At 26.4% G+C, this 26,694-nt stretch overlaps 1 protein-coding gene across 1 annotated transcript in view; it reads left to right on the top strand.

Annotated features, from left to right (window-relative positions):
* Nucleotides 1–25,755, top strand: part of LOC132943619 (MATH and LRR domain-containing protein PFE0570w-like) — a 32,204-nt gene extending 6,449 nt beyond the window's left edge. Inside the window, 63 exon segments of the mRNA XM_061012648.1 lie at nucleotides 129–196; nucleotides 280–387; nucleotides 616–729; nucleotides 1,512–1,607; nucleotides 1,676–1,789; nucleotides 2,792–2,805; nucleotides 3,505–3,658; nucleotides 3,723–3,830; nucleotides 3,924–4,004; nucleotides 4,070–4,246; nucleotides 4,352–4,462; nucleotides 4,522–4,629; nucleotides 4,723–4,803; nucleotides 4,869–5,045; nucleotides 5,113–5,238; nucleotides 5,306–5,431; nucleotides 5,630–5,767; nucleotides 5,827–5,892; nucleotides 8,176–8,283; nucleotides 9,543–9,755; nucleotides 10,135–10,290; nucleotides 10,355–10,462; nucleotides 10,556–10,636; nucleotides 10,702–10,788; nucleotides 10,894–11,004; nucleotides 11,071–11,208; nucleotides 11,276–11,401; nucleotides 11,469–11,606; nucleotides 11,674–11,766; nucleotides 11,870–11,980; nucleotides 12,047–12,154; nucleotides 12,794–12,970; nucleotides 13,038–13,163; nucleotides 13,231–13,368; nucleotides 13,436–13,528; nucleotides 13,632–13,742; nucleotides 13,809–13,916; nucleotides 14,556–14,732; nucleotides 14,924–15,130; nucleotides 15,191–15,298; nucleotides 15,397–15,477; nucleotides 15,543–15,719; nucleotides 15,787–15,912; nucleotides 15,980–16,117; nucleotides 16,185–16,277; nucleotides 16,837–16,861; nucleotides 16,928–17,145; nucleotides 19,529–19,657; nucleotides 20,593–20,600; nucleotides 20,602–20,768; nucleotides 21,030–21,201; nucleotides 21,285–21,533; nucleotides 21,632–21,832; nucleotides 21,914–22,114; nucleotides 22,187–22,303; nucleotides 22,456–22,667; nucleotides 22,736–22,942; nucleotides 23,493–23,698; nucleotides 23,772–23,857; nucleotides 24,038–24,195; nucleotides 24,255–24,485; nucleotides 24,591–24,806; nucleotides 25,014–25,755. Coding sequence (XP_060868631.1) covers nucleotides 129–196; nucleotides 280–387; nucleotides 616–729; nucleotides 1,512–1,607; nucleotides 1,676–1,789; nucleotides 2,792–2,805; nucleotides 3,505–3,658; nucleotides 3,723–3,830; nucleotides 3,924–4,004; nucleotides 4,070–4,246; nucleotides 4,352–4,462; nucleotides 4,522–4,629; nucleotides 4,723–4,803; nucleotides 4,869–5,045; nucleotides 5,113–5,238; nucleotides 5,306–5,431; nucleotides 5,630–5,767; nucleotides 5,827–5,892; nucleotides 8,176–8,283; nucleotides 9,543–9,755; nucleotides 10,135–10,290; nucleotides 10,355–10,462; nucleotides 10,556–10,636; nucleotides 10,702–10,788; nucleotides 10,894–11,004; nucleotides 11,071–11,208; nucleotides 11,276–11,401; nucleotides 11,469–11,606; nucleotides 11,674–11,766; nucleotides 11,870–11,980; nucleotides 12,047–12,154; nucleotides 12,794–12,970; nucleotides 13,038–13,163; nucleotides 13,231–13,368; nucleotides 13,436–13,528; nucleotides 13,632–13,742; nucleotides 13,809–13,916; nucleotides 14,556–14,732; nucleotides 14,924–15,130; nucleotides 15,191–15,298; nucleotides 15,397–15,477; nucleotides 15,543–15,719; nucleotides 15,787–15,912; nucleotides 15,980–16,117; nucleotides 16,185–16,277; nucleotides 16,837–16,861; nucleotides 16,928–17,145; nucleotides 19,529–19,657; nucleotides 20,593–20,600; nucleotides 20,602–20,768; nucleotides 21,030–21,201; nucleotides 21,285–21,533; nucleotides 21,632–21,832; nucleotides 21,914–22,114; nucleotides 22,187–22,303; nucleotides 22,456–22,667; nucleotides 22,736–22,942; nucleotides 23,493–23,698; nucleotides 23,772–23,857; nucleotides 24,038–24,195; nucleotides 24,255–24,485; nucleotides 24,591–24,806; nucleotides 25,014–25,316 — 8,511 coding nt within the window. The 3' untranslated portion in view covers nucleotides 25,317–25,755.
* Nucleotides 25,756–26,694: the final 939 nt, after the last annotated feature.

A 26,694-nucleotide genomic window follows, 5' to 3' on the forward strand; every position in this document is an offset into this window, starting at 1 on the left:
AAAATAACTTGCTTACTTTCCTTTAATTAATTTTATGTAAGAATTTAAAAAGTATTTTTTTTTTTTTAACTATCATTATTTATTTTTTTAACTATCATTATTTATTTATTTTATCTATAAAAATAAAGGATCAAACTGATTGTGAAACATCTACAAATAAAAGATCTCTTTACAAGTCAAATGCTCTATGCAAAAGGTTAGTCTTATGTTTCCATATTGTTTCCTAACTATTCATTTTTAAATATCTGTATTGTAATTTTAATATTATTTAATTTGTAGAACCTCTGAACAATCCTTAAGTGATGTGATCCAGAAACTAACTCAGCAGATTGAACACATTGAAAACAATTTTGCAAAATGTCAGAATGTCACAAAAAATACTAAAGTGTAATTTAATTTATATTTCTATTTTAAATTAAATATCATAATAAACATTATTGAAAAGAGATTTTAGTCTTTACAGTTAACACATACTATACTTTATAGTTATGTGAATATATTTAACTTTATAAATGAACCAAAAATTAATTTTTGGCTTAAAATACATAACAGTAATACAAATTTATAACTTTAATAAATTAAATTATAAAATATTTTTTTTTACCATAATTCTAGGAATGATATTAGCTGTGATGATGAACTTATATATGAGCCACCCAACAAAATAATTAAATATGATAATGATATAATAAGTGCAGACTATCGTAATTCAGATGAAAACAGTATTGGGTAATTATATTAATAATTTATAATTGATCTCATGTAAACATTTTATTTTGCTTAAGTCATAAACAGGGCACCGATTCTATAGTATTGTTATAGAATATATTTACTTATAGCAAAAAGCTGACCATTAATTGTTTTATGTAACAATGATTCCAAAAAAAAAATCTTATAGTGCATAAGTTTTGTTTATTCTAAGATTTTTAGTTTGGTTTCTGCTAGGTTGTGTATAAAATCAGATTTATTTTATGTTTTTCTTAATTCATAGTTTTAAAACTAAGTTCATGTAGAAAAAACTAAACAGATAGCAAATTAACCTGTTTCTGTGTTAACTGATTTGTTTTCAAGATTAATTCATAAATTATTTAATATTTTTATATGACAATTTTTTTTTTTTATTTTATCTGTTACAAAAAAAAGAAGAACAATAAGAACAATTAATGGTTTATAGGTTAAAATAAATAAAAATAAAAGTATAAAGGCAGATTAGACTGTAGAGGCCTCCCAACAGAGGTACTACGACTAAAAAAACGATTTTAAATAAATAATCGTTACTATTCTGTATATTTATATTGCATATTATTGTTTATTTTTATTGCTCTAAATTTCAAGGCTTAAAGGAAAAATATAAAATATATATTCTAAGTTCAAAAGTTGTAAATTGTAAAATAATGATATTCATTCATATCAACCTAATAATAATGTTTAAAAAAAAAATGTTTGAAAGGTAACTTACATTGTAAAAGATACAATTATGATTATTATCATTGTTGAATTCATTTTTAAAGGGCCACCAACAAAATTAACACAACAAAACATGTCAATAAAAAAATTAAATTAGACAAAACTATATTTTTTCAAAAAGATGTCAATGATTCTGAAAGGTAATTTTTTATTTTGTTATTAATTATTATGAGAGTTGGTTCTTAATGTAAATTAATAATGTTTGTAGAGATTCTAAAAGTCTTACTAATGAAGAAGTGGAAATGTTGTTAGATTTATCATACAAAATTGACGATGAAGACAACACTCACATCAAAACTTACAATTTCCAAACTAATGAGGAGTAAGTTGACTATTCTATTTTATTTTTATATATTAGTTATTTAAAGTATATAATCAGAAACCACATAAGAACTTCTCAGACCCCTCGAATGATTACATTATATTGAGCAAATATTAAAATTATAATTTCACGAACATATGTAATATATAATAATATTAGCTAACAATCTTATTGAAAAAATGATAAGAATAATAATAACATGATATATTATATTATGCAACGTTTGAATCGAAAAAAAAAATAAGTGGAATTCAAGAATATAAAACAATTTTGTGTATCCAGATATTTACACTTTTTATTGATTAAGATATACTAAGAAAGGGTACTTACACTAACATATTTTTAAAAAAGAACGGGTTCTCTGTGACTCCTTTCAATTCAATTAATGGATAGATACATTACCGCCACACATGATTTGTAAGATTAAGTAATATTACATCCAAGACCCAAATTTATTACTTACTTGTATTTAGCTAAGTGAGATAGTGTAAATGGTCAGCAAAATATATCAGTACAGACTGCAGAGTTTTGTCATACTCTACTTTTGGTCATGGAAACAACACCAGTTCTGTGTTACACAATATTGTAATATTAAATTAATAAAAATTAAATATAAATATTTAAATTTCTGATTTCTTAGCCATGACTATGTTTATTAGCACTTGTATATTACTGTCTATTATTATATTCACTAACAGTGGCAGATTTAAGGGGGGTTAGAGGAGCCCTCCCCCAATTTGCCTAGCATTTAGGTCAATAAATTTGGCTGTTTTTAAATATTTGTGTCGTTAAAATTGGAAAAAGACAATGAAAATCCCCCTCCAAAAAAAAAATTCTGGATCTGCCACGTTTCACTAATATAAAAACATTACAAATATTAAGGCATCGATTCTGTAACAATAAAATATGTAAATGGTTAGTTAAAACTATATTATTAAATATTAAAAAAAAAATACATGTATAATACAATTTAAAACAGATGGGTAAATCAATGTTTTATAGATGGTATCAAGTAGGTAATGGATGTATAAAATTTGAATTAAATGATTTAAAATCATTGTATACAAAAAAAGGTTCCGAGCAAAGACAGTCTATCCACCTATATTACAATGTATCTTTTATGATATAATTAATAGTTATTATTATTCAAAGTAATATTTTACTATTAGTAATACAGTAAGTTGAATTAATTTTTGCCGAAAACATAGCATTTGAAAATGTCATTGTGTGTATTAAAATATAATAATAAACTAGTTTCAAGTACCTACCTAAAATTTTAAACAATATTTTTAAATTATAACAACATAATTAAAAACCTTATTCTTAGTTCAAATATCTATTTTCGTCTGGATTTGAACTTGTCTATAGAAAAAAATTTGTGTTATATTTTTTGTTTACAGCATGGACTAGTTATGAAAATCCATGTCTTAAAATTTCAATCCTTAGCTATAAAAATTGAACATTTTTATCATTTATAACTGCAATATATTTTGTAAATCTGCGATTTCGATGAATTTTTTAAAAATTTGAACTTTAAATGCTTATAAAAAGAACGTTCGACTTTACTTTTGAATTATACTATTAATAACTTATAAAGATCCTTGTACTAAATTTTGAAGCTTTTTGAGAAAACAAATTAAATAAAAACATTTTTTATCAAAATTTTTTAAATTTAAACTAGAAGAAGTGTAAACTGAACAAGTGTAACTAACGAGGCCATAAATCTGTTAATGATTTTGAAAAAATATTAGAGCCAGTTGATGAGTCTTCTATGAATTCTAAAAGTATAACCACCCATTCCAACAAAAATCCATTAGATGAGTTACAAAGAACGGCATCTGAAATATATGAATACAATAATAATACCATGTAATAATACAATTAATTAAATATTAATATTCACATAAGTATTTTTATTTAATTCTTGTTATAGTATTGATCAAGAAGATTTTTTTGATTTGACTAAATGTGATAATGATGAAATTCTTTTGGATCATGAGAATTGTACAAGTTCTACTAACGAGGGCATAAATTGTACGACGTAAGAACAAATTATTTTTACTTCTTACTATAGTACAAAATGTACAAAAGATTGCTACTTTCATAATACTTACAAATAAAAAAAAATGTTTAGGCCTTTTGACACCTTACATTTTGAGATACCAACAGATAGTGAACAAACAACTCAATATTCTGGAGCCAGCATAAATGAAATGTAACAATGTTTTAATACTATAAATTAATCGGTTTAAATACTAAGTATTTTAATCTGATTTTTAGTGATATTGAAAGCATGATTACCCAAGAAAGAAAATCATGCGAGTCAGCTATAAACGTAGATGATCAAGAGACTGTGTGTGGAACTCTGAACGATCAAGAAGGAAATAGTTTTGAACCATCAGACGCAGTAGATGATTCGCATGATGTCAACATTCTCGAAGCAGTCCATCCAAAAATGTATGATATAATATTACATTTAATGGATAAATAAATGTCTTGTTAACATTCAAATCATAACCTGTTAAATTTACAAATTTCAAGTTGAATACTTTTTTTAAATAGCATGTCACAAAGCAATGATTGTTCGGAAAGTAGCATGAACCAAAGTGATGTATTTGTGAATGTTGGTGAGATTCTTGTGTCTGAAATGTGTGATGATAACGTTGATAATAGGTAACTTTACATTTAAGTATTAACATTCATATTTATATTTTTATATAATTATGTTATAGTATTGATCAAGATGATTTTTCGGATATGACTAAATGTGATAATGATGAAATTCTTTTGGATCATGAGAATTGTACAAGTGTAACTAACGAGGGCATAAATTGTACGACGTAAGAACAAATTATTTTTACTTGTTGCGATAAAACAAAATGTACAAAATATTGCTACTTCCATTATACTTACAAATAAAAAAAATTGTTTAGGCCTTTTGACACCGTACATTTTGAGATACCAACAGATAGTGAACAAACAACTCAATATTCTGGAGCCAGCATAAATGAAATGTAACAATGTTTTAATACTATAAATTAATCGGTTTAAATACTAAGTATTTTAATCTGATTTTTAGTGATATTGAAAGCATGATTACCCAAGAAAGAAAATCATGCGAGTCAGCTATAAACGTAGATGATCAAGAGACTGTATGTGGAACTCTGAACGATCAAGAAGGAAATAGTTTTGAACCATCGGACGCAGTAGGTGATTCGCATGATGTCAACATTCTAGAAGCGTTCCATTCAAAAGTGTATGATATAATATTTTATTTTATTTTATGGTAGTTAATTTCAAAGTTGTGTATTATATATCCTTAGTATTGATTGTGAGAATAATTTTAATCAAAAGGATTTGTTGGATATCAATGAATATGTAAATGAAGAAATTATGTTAGAAACTGAAAATGTCACATGTAAATCGAATCTGGAACAAAAGAATAAAGGGTAAGAACAAATAATATTCATTATTTGCACTATGCATTGATAATTTGAAATACCCAAACTATTGCAGTACTTTAAAAATACTAACCATCGAAGAAGAGGAAACGCTTACAAAACTGGTTAACAATGATGAAGATGAATTGGGAATAGTAACCAATTGTACAGACAAAACGACTGTATCCAAAACTTGTGAAAGGTGAGAACAATTATTTTTAACATTCAAATTATCTATTCTATAAAAACTGATTTATCTGAAATAAAGTTTACATTCATGAATTAAATGATTGATGGAATATCTTTTTTTTTTTTTCTTAAGATGAAGATTTCTTTTTCTTCTTCTTAATTGAAAATACTTCTTTGAGTTATTTTATAGTTATACATTTTGTTTTTGTAGATATTTTACTAATGATGAAGTATTTGTAATGCCAGTGGAAGTAACTGATGGTGTAAATTATAACAGTTTATCACCTAATTGTTGTTGTAGTATGGACGATACAGCAGTAGACAACTTTGAAGTTTCAATTAATGAAAGGTTATTTTTATAATCTGAACATTTCAATTTGAATATTTTTATATTTTTTTGTTTTTCAGAAATTCTCAAAGTTCAGTTACCGATGATCAATTTATATCCAATACATTTTATTTTGGAAGTGAAAAGTAATTTTATAAATTTTAAAACTTATTAATTATTTATTATTTGTAAGTCTTAAGGCTGAGATTCCCAAACTATTGGTTGCAATTATTGTTTTGGTTGAGTTAAGTTTTGTTATTATTTGTTATTTATTATTTTAAGATATAAATTATATATGAATATAAGAGATTAGAACATGTCTAGTTACATGCTTATCCTGGAATGTATATTGGGTGGTTCTCGTATAAATACTGACCTTCCCCAGATCTAGCTGAATATCTATATTGAATTTCAAGTGAAGGAGACGGGTAGTTTTCAAGATTACGGGTGTGGAAAAAAGCGACATTAATTTTGTATAATATTCAATATATTATATAAAACTAGCTGATCCTGTGCATTTCGTTGCTCGTTAAATGTGCCAACTCTATATAACTCAAACTTTGGTCAATTCGTTATTTAATATTAGATGTACGGTGTTCAAAATTTATCTTAAATTTTCTGTTGCCTGGAATAAAAATTCTGATTCGCAGCAGTATATTATCAGGTAGGCAATCTACCTGCGGTAGATCGCGGACCCTGTGTGGTTTGTCCGTAAGTATATGATTTAACTCTAAAGTATCAAAGTTATACAAAGTTTATTTTGATATAATACGGTGGATTAATGTAATAAATTAATACATAATCCTTACCTAACCTAACCGTACTGAATTCCGACGAATAAAAAAACCTAATTTAACCCTTTTTAAATTAGCCTATCTTCTTCCCAGATATCTGCAAACAAATATTAATTTATATATAATATAGACTATAGCTGATCCTGCACACTTTGTGGTCCGTGAAAAATGACAACTCTTAAACAAATTATGATTTTCAACTCCTTTTTGGTGTAACTCACTGCAATAAGTGCAACTCAGCCACCCTGGTAGGCAATGTGTGAAAATTCGATTTGATGCATGCTTGTACCTGATCTGCTCGATTAACCAATAGCAACCAATAATAAATAAATACTATTTCTATTAATTATTTCTCCTATAACCAATAGCAACCATTTATAAACAAATATATCCATCGTAAATCTCAAAATCCCTGTTTGAGCACTTCTATTAATTGATCGTAATTTGATGTTATATAGCATAAAGCCTCCCTCAATGAATGGACTATCCAATAAAAAAATAAATTTTCAATTCGAACCAGTATAGCCCCTTTCAACCCCTTACAGCCCTTTTTTAGTATTAAAAAGTAGCCTATGTTTTTCTCAGTGTCTAAACTATCTATGTACCAAATTTAATTTAAAGCGGTTCAGTAGTTTCGGAGCCTATTCAATACAAACAATCAAATCTTTCCTCTTTATAATATTACTATAGATAGATAGATATATTATATTATACAAAAGAAAAAATATTGTATGTATAAATAGTAAATACTATTTAAAATAAATATGATGCATTATTTTTAGTGTTTGGAACGACTAAAAAATTTAATTCATTCACAATCTTCAAAAAATTAAATGTGTAAATTTGTTTGTTCATTTAAAATTTTTATTTCATTTTTATGAATTGTTTAAATACTAATACTAAATTGTGAAAATCATAATATTATTGTTGTTATATGTCAAGCCTTGCCCATTGGAATTGCACGTATTTTATTTTTATAATTCATAATGAAACAAACATAATAGGAATATTATAAATATCAGTGAGTTCATAATTGGCGTTCTGTGCAAGCTCTGATCATTTTCCATTCAATCATATTGTACATTAATGTATAGAATTAGTTTTATCTTTCATCATTATCCGCTACCGTTTTAAGTGTACCAGTGATGTGTTACCACACTGCTGTCAGACTAAAAGTTATGGCAAACATAGCAATTATCAATGAAACAAACAAAGACGGTCATTAGTGTCTAGTGGGTTACCAAAATTCAATCATTTTTAATAATGGGTTATACCATAAAAAGTTTAAGAACATATCTGTTCTAAGGCAATAGCTTAATGAAAAATGTAGTTTTTGAAGTGTAAGGAGTTTCAAATATTAAACCAATAAACATAAACATTTATAAAAAATACTATATTGTTATCATAAATAAAAAAAATGGGGAAAAAGTTAATTCATTAAATTCTTCATATGTAGTTGTGTATCGATAGTTGTGTAGATATTTCATGCTATTGGATAATTTTAGATACCTATATGAAATTTTTTTTTTAATTCCTCAGTAAGCTGAGTATCCTTTTTCATAATTTAAAACTTATGAAACATGAAATATATTCCCTAAATTGTTTAAATTTAATTTTTTATTCTATATTATTTAGCTGTCGTGACGTTTCTGTCCATACTATTCACTCTTTGGATGCTTATGAGATGAATAATAGTTTAAGAAATAATACCACAGTCCACTCAATGGAAAACAATGACAGTTTGTAAGTCAAATATTAAGAAGTTAAAGGTTTATTTTTACATTAATTGTAACATTTGTTTATATTAATATTATTATTTTTTTTTTTACATAGACATTTTGGGTTGAGTACACGTTATTTTTTCTTTACAGTACTTACGTTGCTCATAGAAACTTGTTATATGATCAATTTCACACACTACATTTTTATTTACATTCCTTAGGTTGCCCACCAGCAACTGATACATAATATAAATATGTTATCATAGCAACATCTAAAAAAATGGTTTCATTGACAAATTCCTGCTAAAACAAATCTGATACTCTGTTCCAAAATAGAATATGCTGAGCGGCTGCATGCATCTCTCACATAACTGCTGGGTAGTGACGGCTGGTAGCATTGGTGGATAGGCCATTTTTGGCCTACCGGGAAATTATTAAAAGGGGCCCCCATATGAAAAAAAAGCTCGCTTTGCTCGCAACTACATTATTAGTTGAATTATATTACCTCCCATATCAAAAGAAAAGAATGTATAACAAAACATGTTTTTTAAATTATTTATTTATTTAATAATTTTAAAATAATAACATTCTACCAAATACTGAGCTTTTAACTCATAATTTATTAATGATGTCTTCACAATCAATTTTGTTCAGAATATCTTTCTCTGCATTCATTAACAACATACTCTCTATACATTCTAACCTATAGTATTTCTTAAATAATTTTTTATAAATTTTAATATAGAAAATTTATGTTCACATTCTACTTGTGAAATGGGTTAAGTAAACATAAATGTATATGCAAAGTAGAGGCCGCGATATGTATTTGCGTATAAATTATATTTCACCAACACGTTGTAGTTGTTGGTGGCAGAGTGGCGGCTGCGGGCCGATAGGTGATAAGAAATCTTTTGTAAAATAGATATAAGATTATAATATGTATAATATAATATAATATTTCAAATTTCTATTGTAACTGTATAATTTTAATATAAATTAGTGAGTCGTTGCGTTAACCATAAAATGGTCCCCATTGTCGAAATACGAAGGGGGCCCACCGGGAAATGCCCGGTTTCCCGGTAAGCCTATCTGCCCATGGCTGGAAGGGAAAAATAGGGCACATAACTGAAATATTCTCTTTTGGAACAGATTTATGAGATAATTTATTGTTTTTCCGTGATGAGAATATATGTATTATTTATGTTTGTTTTATTTAGTTGGTTGATAAGTTTTGATATTGAAATTAACTTTTATTAAAATTATATTTTTAATATCTTCCAGAGTTTCTTTGAACAAGGAAATTGAAAACTCTATAGTAGAGTTTTATTGTAATAGTGACAATAAAACACTCTCGGGGATCAAGAATAAAAGTTATAATAATGAAGAAGAATCTGCTAATGAAGAAGAATCTGCTGGAGGAATTATGAAACATACGATCGAAGTTATTGCGGTTTCATTAGAATCTTCAAATAGTTATCGTCATAACCTTATAAAGTAATTAAATTGAATGATATTAGCATAGAATATAATATACAAATATATAAAATTATATCTATAATAAAAATGGTTGAATCTGTTTTTTATAATGTGCACTGTAATGCTATTAAATACCTAACTAATTCAGTGTGCTTTTTTGTGGCACAAATATCCAAGAATATTAACTTGTGGAATATAATTATTAATTTTTAAATGTTAATTTAATATTTTAATAAATATATTAGTTAACTATATTACTAAATATAATTTTTAATAATAACATATAACAAAAAAAAAAACAAATTATAATAAATATGAAATTTAAATGTTGTTGCTTATTGAAAATAAAACCTTATATTTAGTTCAATTAATTATATAAATGTATTTAATTTTGCAGTTTATCCAAATCTGTTAATGATTTTGAAAAAATATTAGAGCCAGTTGATGAGTCTTCTATGAATTCTAAAAGTATAACCACCTATTCCAACAAAAATCCATTAGATGAGTTACAAAGAACGGCATCTGAAATATATGAATACAATAATAATACCATGTAATAATACAATTAATTAAATATTAATATTCACATAAGTATTTTTATTTAATTCTTGTTATAGTATTGATCAAGAAGATTTTTTTGATTTGACTAAATGTGATAATGATGAAATTCTTTTGGATCATGAGAATTGTACAAGTTCTACTAACGAGGGCATAAATTGTACGACGTAAGAACAAATTATTTTTACTTCTTACTATAGTACAAAATGTACAAAAGATTGCTACTTTCATAATACTTACAAATAAAAAAAATTGTTTAGGCCTTTTGACACCTTACATTTTGAGATACCAACAGATAGTGAACAAACAATTCAATATTCTGGAGCCAGCATAAATGAAATGTAACAATGTTTTAATACTATAAATTAATCGGTTTAAATACTAAGTATTTTAATCTGATTTTTAGTGATCAAGAAGGAAATAGTTTTGAACCATCAGACGCAGTAGATGATTCGCACGATGTCAACATTCTAGAAGCGTTCCATCCAAAAGTGTATGATATAATATTACACTTAATGGATAAATAAATGTCTTGTTAACATTCAAATCATAACCTGTTAAATTTACAAATTTCAAATTGAATACTTTTTTTAAATAGCATGTCACAAAGCAATGATTGTTCGGAAAGTAGCATGAACCAAAGTGATGTATTTGTGAATGTTGGTGAGATTCTTGTGTCTGAAATGTGTGATGATAACGTTGATAATAGGTAACTTTACATTTAAGTATTAACGGTCATATTTATATTTATATTTTTATCTAATTCTTGCTATAGTATTGATCAAGATGATTTAGATGATCAAGAGACTGTATGTGAAATTATGAACGATCAAGAAGGAAATATTTTTGAACCATCAGAAGCAGTAGATTATTCGCATGATGTCAACATTCTAGAAGCGTTCCATCCAAAAATGTATGATATAATATTTTATTTTATTTTATGGTAGTTAATTTCAAAGTTGTGTATTATATATCCTTAGTATTGATTGTGAGAATAATTTTAATCAAAAGGATTTGTTGGATATCAATGAATACGTAAATGAAGAAATTATGTTAGAAAATGAAAATGTCACATGTAAATCGAATCTGGAACAAAAGAATAAAGGGTAAGAACAAATAATATTCATGTTTTGCACAATGCATTGATCATTTGAAATATCCAAACTATTGCAGTACTTTTAAAATACTAACCATCGAAGAAGAAGAAACGATTACAAAACTGATTAATAATGATGACGAGTTAGGAATTGTAACAGATTGTATAGACAAAACAATTGTGTCCCAAACTTGTGAAGATTATATTAATGAAAAGTATTAATTTGATTTCCAATATTTTGTTAGTTTTTTTACTACATAAATATTTTGTGTCTTATGCTAGTATCTCTAAAAAGAGGAAAAATCAAGATGATTTGTTGGTGGTAACTACGTGTGTATCTGATGAAAATGTTAGTATGGTTAATGAAGGGAAAAGGTAAGAATAATTAATTTCCAATTGATAAGGAAATATTTTGTGAACATTCAAATCATTACCTGTTAAATGTACAAATTTCAAATTGAATACTCATTTTAAATAGCATGTCACAAAGCAATGATTGTTCTGAAAGTAGCTTGAACCAAAGTGATGTATTTGTGAATATTGGTGATATCCTTGTGTCTGAAATGTGTGATGATAATGTTGATAATAGGTAACTTTACATTTAAGTATTAACGGTCATATTTATATTTATATTTTTATCTAATTCTTGCTATAGTATTGATCAAGATGATTTTTTGGACATGACTAAATGTGATAATGATGAAATTCTTTTGGATCATGAAAATTGTACAAGTGTAACTAACGAGGGGATAAATTGTACAACGTAAGAACAAATTATTTTTAAATGTTGCAATAATACGTAAAGTACAAATAATTGCTACTTTCACAATGTCTATAAAATTAAAAAATTAAATATTATTTAGGCCTTTTGACTACGTAATTTCTGTGATACTAACAGATTCAGGAGACAGCCTGAATGAAATGTAACAATATTTTACTACTTAAAATTATTAGGGTTAAATACTAAGTACAGTAGTCACTCGATAATCTGAAAAACTACATTAATTGAACTAAACGCTGAGTCCCCTGAGAAAACCTCTATAATTAGAAGAAAATACATGTATTCCGGTCCCCTGGATAATTTGAAATGTGTGTCGGTGGAACATACTTTAAAATTCAAATTTTTTTCTATGAACCTCTATAATTCAAATTTCCTTAAACACGATGTATAATAAATAAATGCCAATTAATAGTTGTAAAATATAATAATAGGTATCTATGTATAATAAATAAATATAATATAAATATACAATTTTGCATCTCTCTTTAATTCCAATTAATTTGTTTTCACTCAATTATTCAAACATTCGGTAAAACGGAAACCTCTATAAATAGAATTTTTAACTCCGTCCCCTAAATTTCAAATTATCGAGTGACTAATGTATTTTAATCTGGTTTTTAGTGTAATTGGAAGAATGATTGTCCAAGAAAAAAAATCATGCGAGTCAACTATACACGTAGATGATCAAGAGACTGTATGTGAAATTATGAACGATCAAGAAGGAAATATTTTTGAACCATCAGAAGCAGTAGATTATTCGCATGATGTCAACATTCTAGAAGCGTTCCATCCAAAAATGTATGATATAATATTTTATTTTATTTTATGGTAGTTAATTTCAAAGTTGTGTATTATATATCCTTAGTATTGATTGTGAGAATAATTTTAATCAAAAGGATTTGTTGGATATCAATGAATACGTAAATGAAGAAATTATGTTAGAAAATGAAAATGTCACATGTAAATCGAATCTGGAACAAAAGAATAAAGGGTAAGAACAAATAATATTCATGTTTTGCACAATGCATTGATCATTTGAAATATCCAAACTATTGCAGTACTTTTAAAATACTAACCATCGAAGAAGAAGAAACGATTACAAAACTGATTAATAATGATGACGAGTTAGGAATTGTAACAGATTGTATAGACAAAACAATTGTGTCCCAAACTTGTGAAGATTATATTAATGAAAAGTATTAATTTGATTTCCAATATTTTGTTAGTTTTTTTACTACATAAATATTTTGTGTCTTATGCTAGTATCTCTAAAAAGAGGAAAAATCAAGATGATTTGTTGGTGGTAACTACGTGTGTATCTGATGAAAATGTTAGTATGGTTAATGAAGGGAAAAGGTAAGAATAATTAATTTCCAATTGATAAGGAAATATTTTGTGAACATTCAAATCATTACCTGTTAAATGTACAAATTTCAAATTGAATACTCATTTTAAATAGCATGTCACAAAGCAATGATTGTTCTGAAAGTAGCTTGAACCAAAGTGATGTATTTGTGAATATTGGTGATATCCTTGTGTCTGAAATGTGTGATGATAATGTTGATAATAGGTAACTTTACATTTAAGTATTAACGGTCATATTTATATTTATATTTTTATCTAATTCTTGCTATAGTATTGATCAAGATGATTTTTTGGACATGACTAAATGTGATAATGATGAAATTCTTTTGGATCATGAAAATTGTACAAGTGTAACTAACGAGGGGATAAATTGTACAACGTAAGAACAAATTATTTTTAAATGTTGCAATAATACGTAAAGTACAAATAATTGCTACTTTCACAATGTCTATAAAATTAAAAAATTAAATATTATTTAGGCCTTTTGACTACGTAATTTCTGTGATACTAACAGATTCAGGAGACAGCCTGAATGAAATGTAACAATATTTTACTACTTAAAATTATTAGGGTTAAATACTAAGTACAGTAGTCACTCGATAATCTGAAAAACTACATTAATTGAACTAAACGCTGAGTCCCCTGAGAAAACCTCTATAATTAGAAGAAAATACATGTATTCCGGTCCCCTGGATAATTTGAAATGTGTGTCGGTGGAACATACTTTAAAATTCAAATTTTTTTCTATGAACCTCTATAATTCAAATTTCCTTAAACACGATGTATAATAAATAAATGCCAATTAATAGTTGTAAAATATAATAATAGGTATCTATGTATAATAAATAAATATAATATAAATATACAATTTTGCATCTCTCTTTAATTCCAATTAATTTGTTTTCACTCAATTATTCAAACATTCGGTAAAACGGAAACCTCTATAAATAGAATTTTTAACTCCGTCCCCTAAATTTCAAATTATCGAGTGACTAATGTATTTTAATCCGGTTTTTAGGGATTTTGGAAAAATTATTGTTCAAGAAGGAAAATTAAACAAGGCAATTATACACGTAGATGGTCGAGAACCTGTATGTGCAACTCTGAATAATCAAGAAAGAAATAATTTAGAACCTTCAAACATAGTAGATGATTCACAAGATGTCAATATTCTAGAAGCTGTCCATCTAAAAATGTATGATATGATATTTTATGTGATGGTAGTTTGATTTAAAATCGTGTATTATATGTCCATAAAAGTGATTGTGAAAATAATTTTAATCAAAGAGATTTGTCGGATATCAATGAATATGTTATGAATTATAATGATGTTTTTTAATATTCTCAATCAATGTTACAGTAATTAGTTGTTTACTTTTTTTATAGTGATACACACAGTAAAAGTATTTCTGACAGAAAATTGATTGAATCAAGAAGTGACAATGAAAATATTGTTTCTGATCATGACAAAACGATGCCACAAATAATAATTAACAAGGATTTTTCTGAAAATAGCATGAACCAAAGTGATGTATTTGTGAATGTTGGTGAAACACTTATGCCTGAAATGTGCAATGCTAATGTTGATAATAGGTAACTTTACAACTAAGTATTAACGTTCATATTAATATTTTTATTTTATTATTGTTATAGTATTGATCAAGAAGATGTTTTTGATTTGACTAAATGTGATAATGATGAAATTATTTTGGATCATGAGAATTGTACAAGTGTTACTAAAAAGGGCATAAATTGTACAACGTAAGAACAAATTATTTTTAATTAATGCGATAATATGAAATCTACAAATAATTGCTACTCTCACAATGTCTATAAAATAAAAAATTAAATATTTTTAGGCCTTTTAATTACGTAAATTCTGAGATACAAACAGATAGTAAACAGAAAATTCAATATTCAGGAGACAGCATACATGAAACGTAACAATACATTACTACAATAAATTATTAGGTTTAAATACTAAGTATTTTAATCTGGTTTTTAGTGTAATTGGAAGAATGATTGTCCAAGAAAAAAAATCATGCGAGTCAACTATACACGTAGATGATCAAGAGACTGTATGTGAAATTATGAACGATCAAGAAGGAAATATTTTTGAACCATCAGAAGCAGTAGATTATTCGCATGATGTCAACATTCTAGAAGCGTTCCATCCAAAAATGTATGATATAATATTTTATTTTATTTTATGGTAGTTAATTTCAAAGTTGTGTATTATATATCCTTAGTATTGATTGTGAGAATAATTTTAATCAAAAGGATTTGTTGGATATCAATGAATACGTAAATGAAGAAATTATGTTAGAAAATGAAAATGTCACATGTAAATCGAATCTGGAACAAAAGAATAAAGGGTAAGAACAAATAATATTCATGTTTTGCACAATGCATTGATCATTTGAAATATCCAAACTATTGCAGTACTTTAAAAATACTAACCATCGAAGAAGAAGAAACGATTACAAAACTGATTAATAATGATGAAGAGTTAGGAATTGTAACAGATTGTATAGACAAAACAATTGTGTCCCAAACTTGTGAAGATTATATTAATGAAAAGTATTAATTTGATTTCCAATATTTTGTTAGTTTTTTTACTACATAAATATTTTGTGTCTTATGCTAGTATCTCTAAAAAGAGGAAAAATAAAGATGATTTGTTGGTAGTAACTACGTGTGTATCTGATGAAAATGCTAGTATGGTTAATGAAGGAAAAAGGTAAGAATAATTTATTTCTTAATATAAATAAGGAATTATATGAGTTATTAATTTGAATAGATCAGACAAAACAGATAAACCGACTATATTTATGAATAATGGAGTTGATGTAACAATATAGATAACTTTTTATTTTTGTTTTGAGTAATATTCAATTTTGTTTGTTTTTTTAATAAATAATATATTCCATATACATAATTAATGATTTCAACAAAAAATACTAAAATTGTGTTCCTGGCAGTGTTGGGAATTTTATGAACTCAAAACATATTTACCACTAGATCTCAATAAATGATACAATTTATATTATAATAATTATTGCTATAATGGTGATTGTTAAAATATTTATTACAAATGTAATTTCAATTTATCTAAAATAATATTACTTAATAAATGTACATATTATTATGTATATAAATATAAGATAAAATTATGATGGAAATTTAAAAAAAAAAGAAAAGTATAATATATATTTTATGCAATGATTTAATCTGTATTTAAATTTTATAGATAATATTATTATATAATATATTTATTTTATTTTTATTGTGTATTGTAGAAGTGTGTCATTCAATTCTAATTATGTAAGTATAATCTATTTGTTTATTTTGGCAAGAGCAGTTATTAATAGATTATGTCTTACAATTTAGGCAAGACAAAGTCTTGAGAGTTCTAATGATGATTCTGAACACTTTGATGATTCCCTTTTGTTTAAGCCATCAGACAGGGATTTAGTTAGATATGGAATAGAATGTGAAGCGTATGAGAATTCAATTTCTCAATCTCTAAATAATTTAGAAAATAATGTCAGTAATAAAGAAGTTATTCCTCAATGCAATACTCCTAAAAGTATCAATAATCTCGTGAGGTAATTTATATTTTTATTCTATTTTATTGTATTCTTTAATATTTATTCCCTACTTACTAATGTAGATACTTAGATAGATTTTAGTAATATATTAAATTATCAATGTGCAATGGATACTTATAAGCAAAATATTGTTTTAAATTAATGCCATCAATTTATAAAATATTTTTTTACATATATTACTGAGTGCCTAAGATTTTATTCCCATAGTTAATACTAATAGGCCTTCAATGAAAACTAAATCTGTTTGTATTACCCATAGTTGTAAATTGGTGGGAGTTCAAATATAAATTTATTGCATCAATTTTACTACAATAATATGTGATTTATTATTTTTATTTTTAGTATCTTATCATCACCTATCTTTTCTGGTAGGAAAGTGGATCTATTTTGTACTTAAAGGGTTTAGGATTCAAATGCAATGTTTTTGACCTACTGTATTACTAATAGTAAAATAAGTTACTTTAATAGCAATAATATCATACAAATATATACTTATAACCGTTCTTACAATGTCCGGTTAAGTGTCGGTGAACTTAAACTGGACATTGTAAGAACGTTCCTTAGTAATATAGGCACATACCATAACGTCTTAGGCTTAGAATCGTTTTTCATCAATAATGATTTTAAATCATTGTATTTAACTTTTAACACATCCATTCCATTACAGCCCACCCTGGTTAGTTTAGAAAAATTTTTTTTTTGTTGAGTTAAACCAACTAACTATTGAGTATAGGTACATCTTTTCTATAAATTATATTATTTTGCAAATTGAAAGTGACTTGTTTATAGAGACTTAGTTCTTACTCTTATACAGACTTTGTGACCTTATGGATTAAATCCAAAGCATTTGTTGTAAAGAATTCAAAATTCTTAGATTCATTAATCGTATGTCTACTGAATTCAAACTTTAAGTAATTCAGATGTTATTTTTAGGACGGTGCGTCCTTTGGCATCTTTTTACTACTGCTATAGCTCTCAGCATGATTGTCCTCATGATTATTCACCAGTCTAATATAATATACCTTTCTATAGCTCTTATAGATCAGTGGATGTCAACCTTTTTGAGGCTATAACCCTCTATAATATCTCCAAGATTTAATTTTAACTACCCTTTTGTAATGTGCGCATTAATAAGTTGTTACAAACTATTATGACTATTTTTGTATTAAAATAAAAATTATAAATACTTGATAAATTCATTTTACTAAAATTTAAAATCTAATATAAATTTATTTTAAATTTTACAAAAAAAAGTTTACATAATGACCTTTTCTATTGTTGGTTAGAATCCTTGTCTCAACCAGTTTGGTTAACTCATTTACATGGTTGGTGATATCCATCCAATTTATTTTTAATTGTAGCCATCTTAGAAAATCCTATTTTTCATTAGTATAGAGTTGAAAAAGGAATTAACTTTGTTAATGATTTTTTGGTTAGTACAGAATACTCTTATTGATATTTGATCCAAAATTGACTAATGTTCTTGTTACTTTACTAAAAATCTATCCCAACCTTTTGTTTGAATGAATACAACTATTAATTTTTGGCTATCGATGATAATATATTTTTGCATTATATATTTATAAGATATTCTCATCAGCTATTTTAAGCCCCGTTCAGACCAAACAAATATTTGTCGTGACAATGTTTCTGATTTCCCATCATAAGCAGTAACATAAATATTTGTCAACAACATTCAGAAACATATGTTTCCGACAATTGTTTTTTGGTTTAAACAGGGCCTTATGTAATGTATTGGCAATCCAAAAAAATTTGTTGGCGATCTCAAGTTGAGAATCGCTATTATAGATCAAACACTAGGCAAACATTTATTTTCTAAGAAACTTCCTCACCTCTAAAAACAACCTGAATTATCGTTACTTTGTGTCAATTTCAATGTTCCTTGCCCGCTGTACTTGTTATCTATCCCTTGCCAAATACTTTTCTCTTCATCTACATATTTTCTTAACTCTTCAGTTGTATGCCTCATCCACATTGCAAATACTGATTCTTCATTTTATCTTTTGTATTAGCCAGTCAAGCCTTCTTTATGAATTATGTTTTTTCTACTGTTGTACGTCATATAACCTTATTAGTTATTTTATTACATTGTGTATAATTTGTCGTATGGGTTCAAACCGATATGTAAAAATAAAATGATAAAGCTTTGTAAGACATGTGTTTATATACAATGCATATTTATATTATACTTTAGCCTGCAATGAGTTTTTAATTTTAATATAACCTCGAGTAAAAATGTATTGGAACTTGAGCATAAAGTATAATTAAGAAGGATTATTATGTAATACCTACTCAAATTAAAGAATTTATATTGTATTTGTGGACTTCTAATTAACTAACTGTTCATTTTTTCTGACAGCTCTAGTTATGTCAAAGATTATGAAGACAATGTTATTGATTTTTATGACTGTGAACTTAGTAGTATTGAGAACTCAGATGTTGAAGATAATCTACTGTTGTCTTTTGAAAAAGATACTTCAATTGATTGGTAATATTTTCTATAAATACAATTTTTTTTATTTAAGCTACCTAATTCTATATTCTCACTATGTGTGTTGTTATGTGTATTGCCTTGTGCGTCTTGTCTATTGACTTATGACTAAAAAATTGACACGGAGTGACATGTGAAGCACCCACAAAGTGAGATTGTGTATGCTGAGTACATAATCACGGTCCACTACAGTCTTGTGTTTGCATTTCCCCGTGCTGCCTTGGCAAGAGTGTAAGAACTAGGGGTAGTAGCATAATTATTTTTTAGAATTTAACATTATGAATGAAATCACTGAAGTTTCTGATTAGCCATGGAATGATAAATAAAAAAAATTAAAAATAGTAGTTTAATTATTAATTATATAATAAATTTTTATTTTTAGTTTTTGAGCGATAAATGTATTAGTTATATAATGATGTGTGATTGTGTATGTATGTGTGCACGTTGTATAGTAAGGAAATGTTCTGCTAGTGGTTTCTGCTTATAAATTTGACCTTGTTGGTACTTCCAGTATGCATGGGGAGTCAAAAATTTTTAACATAAAATACAATATTCCTCATAATGTTGTTTACTGGAATTAAAAATAAAATTTGCCTCACATTTTTTATGAGTAATTGAATTTCAAATGTTGTAATTTCAAAAGTATTAACTGTAGAAACTTGAAACATTCAATTTCACTATTACCTAAATTATAATTTTCGATACATAAGTTATGACATTTTCAAGATATTTAGACTAATTTAATAATGATCTGTACCATATAGGTATACAGCAGAGCAAGTTCCCCGGTTGTTTTAATTAATTTTTTAGTTTGTAATTATTTTTTATTGGACTTAACAAAATAAACTTTAATTTTGCAGTAAAATATATATTTGAATCTTAATTATTTAGGTATTATAATTAATAATTGTGTTATTTCATTTAATTTCTAGCATTTTTGAAAAAAAACCAAAACAAATTGAAAAATGCAACCAATTCTACAAAAAATGAAAAAAAATGTGACACTAATTTAAAAATTCCGAATTTAGGTTCTCCTAAGAGTTCTAATAATTTGATTAATGTTGTTTCATTAATTCATTCACCTAGTCATGTTCATCAATACAATGAGGTAATATTATTATATTTTCATAATAAGTAAAATGTGATGAACAGGGGTTTTTATCCTTTTAAGGCAGAGAGCCACCTATTTAAAAAAAAAAATTTAGGGTCACATTTGTTGTAATAAAATCAGTTTTAAATGATTAAATATGTGTTAAAAAAATACATGCTATGCTTTAAATGTGTTCGCAGACCCCAAATAAAGACTAGGTGGGCTGCGGGTTGACAACTCCTGGTGTAAAACATAAATGCATTGGTTTTTTTTTTATAGATTATAAGTACAAGTATATCTAAGACTGAAATGCAAATGAATCCTGATGCTGATAATAAGTTGGCAAGTGTAAACTCAAATAATACAATTACTTCTTGCAATGCAATATCCAGTTTCAACGACTCTGACGACATTAATAATATTCAATCAAATAATTTGTGTATAGAACAAGGTGAATTAAAGAATTAGTATGAATATAATACTGTATTTATACAATAATATATTAATTACAAACCAAAAATTATTTATGCGCAGGTAATTTTAATGAGAACCAGAATTTAGAAGATTCAACTAAAAGTCATGATCAAAACAATAAAAATAAATCAATTTCCGGGTCTAATACACATCAGAATATAAAAAAGTCTCAAAAATCATATGGAAATAATGAAACTGAGACTGAGTCAAGTATGAAAATTACTGGGAACTGCACAATACCCAAATCTAATATTGAGGAGATACCTAAAATGAATACAGTTCAATCTAGTAGTTCCGTTATAGATCAAAGTGAGTTTAATAGTGTGCATATTAGCATATTACATACAGATCTGACTAAAAAGATATAAATTTAAACTGAAATCAATAATTTAAATTGTTAATTTTAGGTGAGATTGACAAAAAAAAATATTTAGATGAAATTATTAAGAATGAACAATTACTTAACAAATTTGATGAGAAATTAGATGTAAGTGAATCGGCCATCTCACCTTTTATATCTCAATCTTTAGCAAAATCTTCTAACCTTAAAAATGCATTGGCAAAAAAAGCAGCGGCTCATATAAATATTCATGATATGGGCGATAAAGGTAATTTTTTTTGTTAATTTCTTTAATAAATAATTTAATATAGGTATAGTTATATAATATGTAATAATTTTGTTATGTCAGCCTTGTCCACTTATTTAACTCAACAAACTATGACATTAGACGTCTTAGAGGTTTTACATAAGTCTTTAGATACTTGTCCATCATCTGGTATATTGATGGAAGATCCAGAAGGCTTAGTTGTACCTCTCATGCCACATCAAAAACATGCCATCGCTTGGCTGATTTGGAGAGAAAGTCAGGAGCCACACGGTGGTATTTTAGGTACATATAGTATACTCTAAAAGTATTCATAATGATATACTGTTATAATAAACTGGTTATATTATGTTATAGCGGATGACATGGGTTTGGGTAAAACGCTATCCATGATATCATTAATTTTGAAGTCAAAAGAAAAACAACAAGACAGTTTACTACCAGTAGTATCTATTGACAATGGAAGGAATGATGGTAACATTTAATTTAATTATTATTATCTAATTAAAGTTTAAATGAATTGGGTATAACATTTCAAAGATAATATTCATCCATATTTTATCAACTTAAGCAAACCTTATTCCAAATATATTATTTCTCAAAAAATATTTCATATGTTTTTGTAGTTATTATTGGTGGAACGTTAGTCATATGTCCAGCGTCCTTGATCAATCAATGGGAAACCGAGGTTAAAACTAAATTGAAACCGGGACTATTAAAAGTTGTCCAGTATTACGGGATGAATAGAAGTTTTTCAGCTTTAGAGCTGGCAAAAAATGACTTGGTTATTACGTCCTACAATATAGTTATGTGGGATCAAAAAAAAAAACAGAATACAGTTAGTAAACATATTATACAAATTATAAAAAGTTTATTTTAATTTAATCATCTTAAAAATAATTTTAGAGTCCTTTATATAGAATAAAGTGGGATCGCATTATTTTGGACGAAGGCCATAATATTAGAAATCATAAGACTCAAACTTCAGTTGCTGTATGTAATATTAAAAGTTTAAATCGATGGGCTATCACGGGAACTCCGATCCATAATAAAGAGGCAGACTTTTTCACTTTGTTGAAATTTGTGCGTTGCAAGCCGTTTGATGATTGGGCTGTAAGTACAATAATGTATTTCTTATAGATTTTTAATAAATTATGTGTACAATAATAGAAACTATTTATGTTTAAACAATTTCAGTATACATAATACATATTATATTATATACTGTAATTTAATTTTGCTACTTTTTGTGTGAATACATTCTTAGTTATTATGCCACACAGACAACAAAATTAAATACAACAATTAGGGCCGTATTCATAGTTGATGCTTAAGAATAAGTATTGCTTAAGCTAATTTTGATAATTTAAAAAAAAAAAAAAATTGTGATAGTAACTTAAAGCAATGCTTAAGGTTGGTCGAGACCTACCTTAATTTAAGTAATACTTTTTCCTTTCGCCAAAATCTCGTTTAAGAAACTCATTTGAGTCATACTTATTCTTAAGCATCGACTATGAAAACGGCCCCTAACTTTATAAAAATAATTTTGATTGTACAGCACATGTTGTGGGAATTGAGTTTTTGTAAATTATTTTGCTTTTTGTGAATTTGGAAATTGTGGTTGGAAAAAATATAAACAATATTGATTTTTTTAATTTTGAAGGTTTGGAAAAGGTGGGTCGGCAATAATGACGATGCAGGGAAACACAGGCTTTCCCTACTCGTAAAAACATTAATGTTAAGACGGACAAAATCAGAGCTTACACAATTTACAACATTTAATTTACCCAAAAAAGAAATAAATACAATTGAAATTGAATTATCAAAGGAAGAAAGAAACGCTTACGAGAAATTACTTCAGTTCTCAAGGTAATAATCAATCTTAAATTAAGAGTAATAGTAAAAAAAAAAAATAAGTGACTAAAGTAATTTATTATTCCAGTAATCTTTTTGCAACATACCTATACGATAAAGTCGCAAAAGAAAAAGTATTTGACCCAGTACAATGTAAAGTTCAATATTTTCAAGGTATAATACATTTTAACTAATTCATTGTTTTTTTTTTATTTTAGTACTACAAATGTTTATTTTAAGTGTAATAATTGTATCCATGTATTTTTTTTTGTCATTATCTTTACAACTGATCATATATAAACTAAATATAATTAAATGTTTACAATATTAAATAAATATAATATTTATTTACAGAACAAAATCAAGATAAAGACAAAGTTTTCAAAGATCATCCCGAATTACTTAAATTGTTCAGACAGTTCAAGGCCATAGATGAAATACAAACATACCATATATTGGTATTACTTTTAAGGCTAAGACAAATATGTTGCCATCCGATGTTAATAAAAGGAGTACGTGGTTTAAATAAATTAAAATTTGAAAATACATGTCTTTTCCTTATTGTTTTTAGCCTATTACAGAAGAAAGTATTAAAAATGAGGATAATATGGAGAGTATCCCAGAAGATGACGCAGATGTATTTAATAATGATTCATATAATGAAAACACTGACATTGATACTTTTCCAAACAATATTGATTTGTCAGAACTTATGAGTTGCCTTACTTTGGAAGATGAACCTGTTAAGAAAAAACCTGCGATTGAAAGTAACATTTTCCAAAAATCTTGGATTTCAACCAAGGTAGAATGTTGTCATTATCATTATGACATTATGCATAATATACAAATATGAACGGCATAAATTGTTGTGCAACTAATATATTTAATAATCCAATTATGTTCATAGATAAAAAAAATTTGTGATTTGGTAAATCAAAAAGTATTAATTGACGGAAATCAGGAAAAAGCAATAATAGTATCTCAATGGCCAAGTTTTCTTTATTTAATCCGTAAACATTTGGCTCATTACAATGCTAAAATGGAAATGTTTTCGGGTTCTATTCCAATACCGAAAAGAAATAAAATCATCCGTGAGTTCAATCAACCTAACAGTGGGCCACAGGTAATAAAATATTCAATTTTTAAATCTTCAGTATATTATTTAAAATAATTTAAATGTGATTATATTTTTTACCGATTTTGAGTTTTTGGAAAAGATATTGATAAATAATTAATTAATTTTTACCTGGTTATAAATTATTTTAAGAAAGTTATATTATGCTACTTTATTGGGCCTTATGACTACATTTTTTTTTCTTACTTTTTCCAGATTTTATTACTGTCACTGAAAGCTGGCGGTGTCGGCCTTAATTTGATGGCCGCCAACCATATGTTTTTAGTAGACATACATTGGAACCCCCAATTAGAGGCGCAAGCGTGTGACCGGGTTTATCGAGTTGGCCAAACTAAACCTGTGTATGTTTACAAATTTATATGTTCCAATACGATTGAAACCCGGATAATGAACATTCAAACATATAAACTACAAATGGCCGATAATTTATTCAAAGGTACCAGTATCACATCAAAAATAACAATAGATGATCTGAAACAGATTTTTCAATTCCATTGAACACATTCAACAAATGTTTTCTTAAGAAATTATGTTAGATTTTATATTTATATTTCTGAAATGTATTATAGATGTATTATAAAAATCATATTATATAATTTTTATATGATTTTTTGGTTATTTATTATACTTTTATTTTTAGTAGCCCACTGTGTTATTTAATTATTTATAAATAATTATAAGCCTATTATATTTATGTTTAAATTTTAAGAATCTTCAGAGAATGAATAATAAGTTACATAAAAAATTCTATTGTTTTTTTTTTGTTAAAATAAAAAAAATAAAATCTTGTCGGATTTAATTATTGTTAAAATTTTTATTACACCATCTATATAATATCTATATCTATCTATGTATTATTATATATATAAAAATGGATCCTATTTCCCTTGGTCGTGGCATCACGTGTGAACGGCTGGACCAATTTTGCTTTTTTATATTTATGTGGAACAATGAATTGTATTGATTTTACAACGATGTGTGTTTTTTTTTATTTTTGTGTGTGTACACGATAAGTAGTCGAAATAATGATTGGATTTTCAACTTCATATCTTGTTCGATGGGAAAGTGAATATCGTTGGTGCATTGGGGAAGTCAAAATTTAAAATTTCCAATAGTTTTCAAAAGCGCTGGGAAAAACAACATAAAAATTAAGGAAAAACAGGAAATTTTCCACAAAATCGATTTAGGTTTTTGGTGTAATACATGAAATTTTCACTGGTCATTTATATTAGCATTTTCTATACACGATACAATTTTCAAAATATTTTGATTTGTTTTGAACTAATTAGGAACATTTTCAGTTTCTAATTGTATTAGTCTTTTTTCCTAAGGATGTCAATAAAACTTTATTTCTTGGGTAAAAAAGTTTGCAAATTGAATATAAGGCTCCCACTATATTGTTACAATGACATTTGAAAAATATTAAAAATCCTTAATCACAGCTTTTTTTATAAGCATTTAAAGTTCAAAAATTGATAAAATATGAAAAAATCACGAAAATTACCAAATTATTTTGAGTTAAGAGTTTATTAAAATTTTTCTTTTTAAATCTAAGATTTTAAAATGTAATACAAGATTCCTTATAAGATTATCTACCTTTATCAAAAAAAATGTCTAAGAAAGTCAAATTCATTTTTTACGAGCGTTTGAAGTTCATATTTCACAATATTGGATATTCACTCGATTTCTTATGTAGTGGTTTTGTTATTTTATTGTTATTCAAAAATGAATAACTGTAGATACATGAAAATTTTACTGAATATTTATATTTTCATTTGCTATACACCATACAATTTTAAAAATATTTTGACTTTTTGAGCTGCTTATGGACATGGTCAGTTTTTTTTCCTATAAATATCATAGGCTGACTGACCGT

The sequence above is a fragment of the Metopolophium dirhodum genome, chromosome 4 (genome assembly GCF_019925205.1).
Source record: "Metopolophium dirhodum isolate CAU chromosome 4, ASM1992520v1, whole genome shotgun sequence".
Taxonomy (NCBI): Eukaryota; Metazoa; Arthropoda; class Insecta; order Hemiptera; family Aphididae; genus Metopolophium; species Metopolophium dirhodum.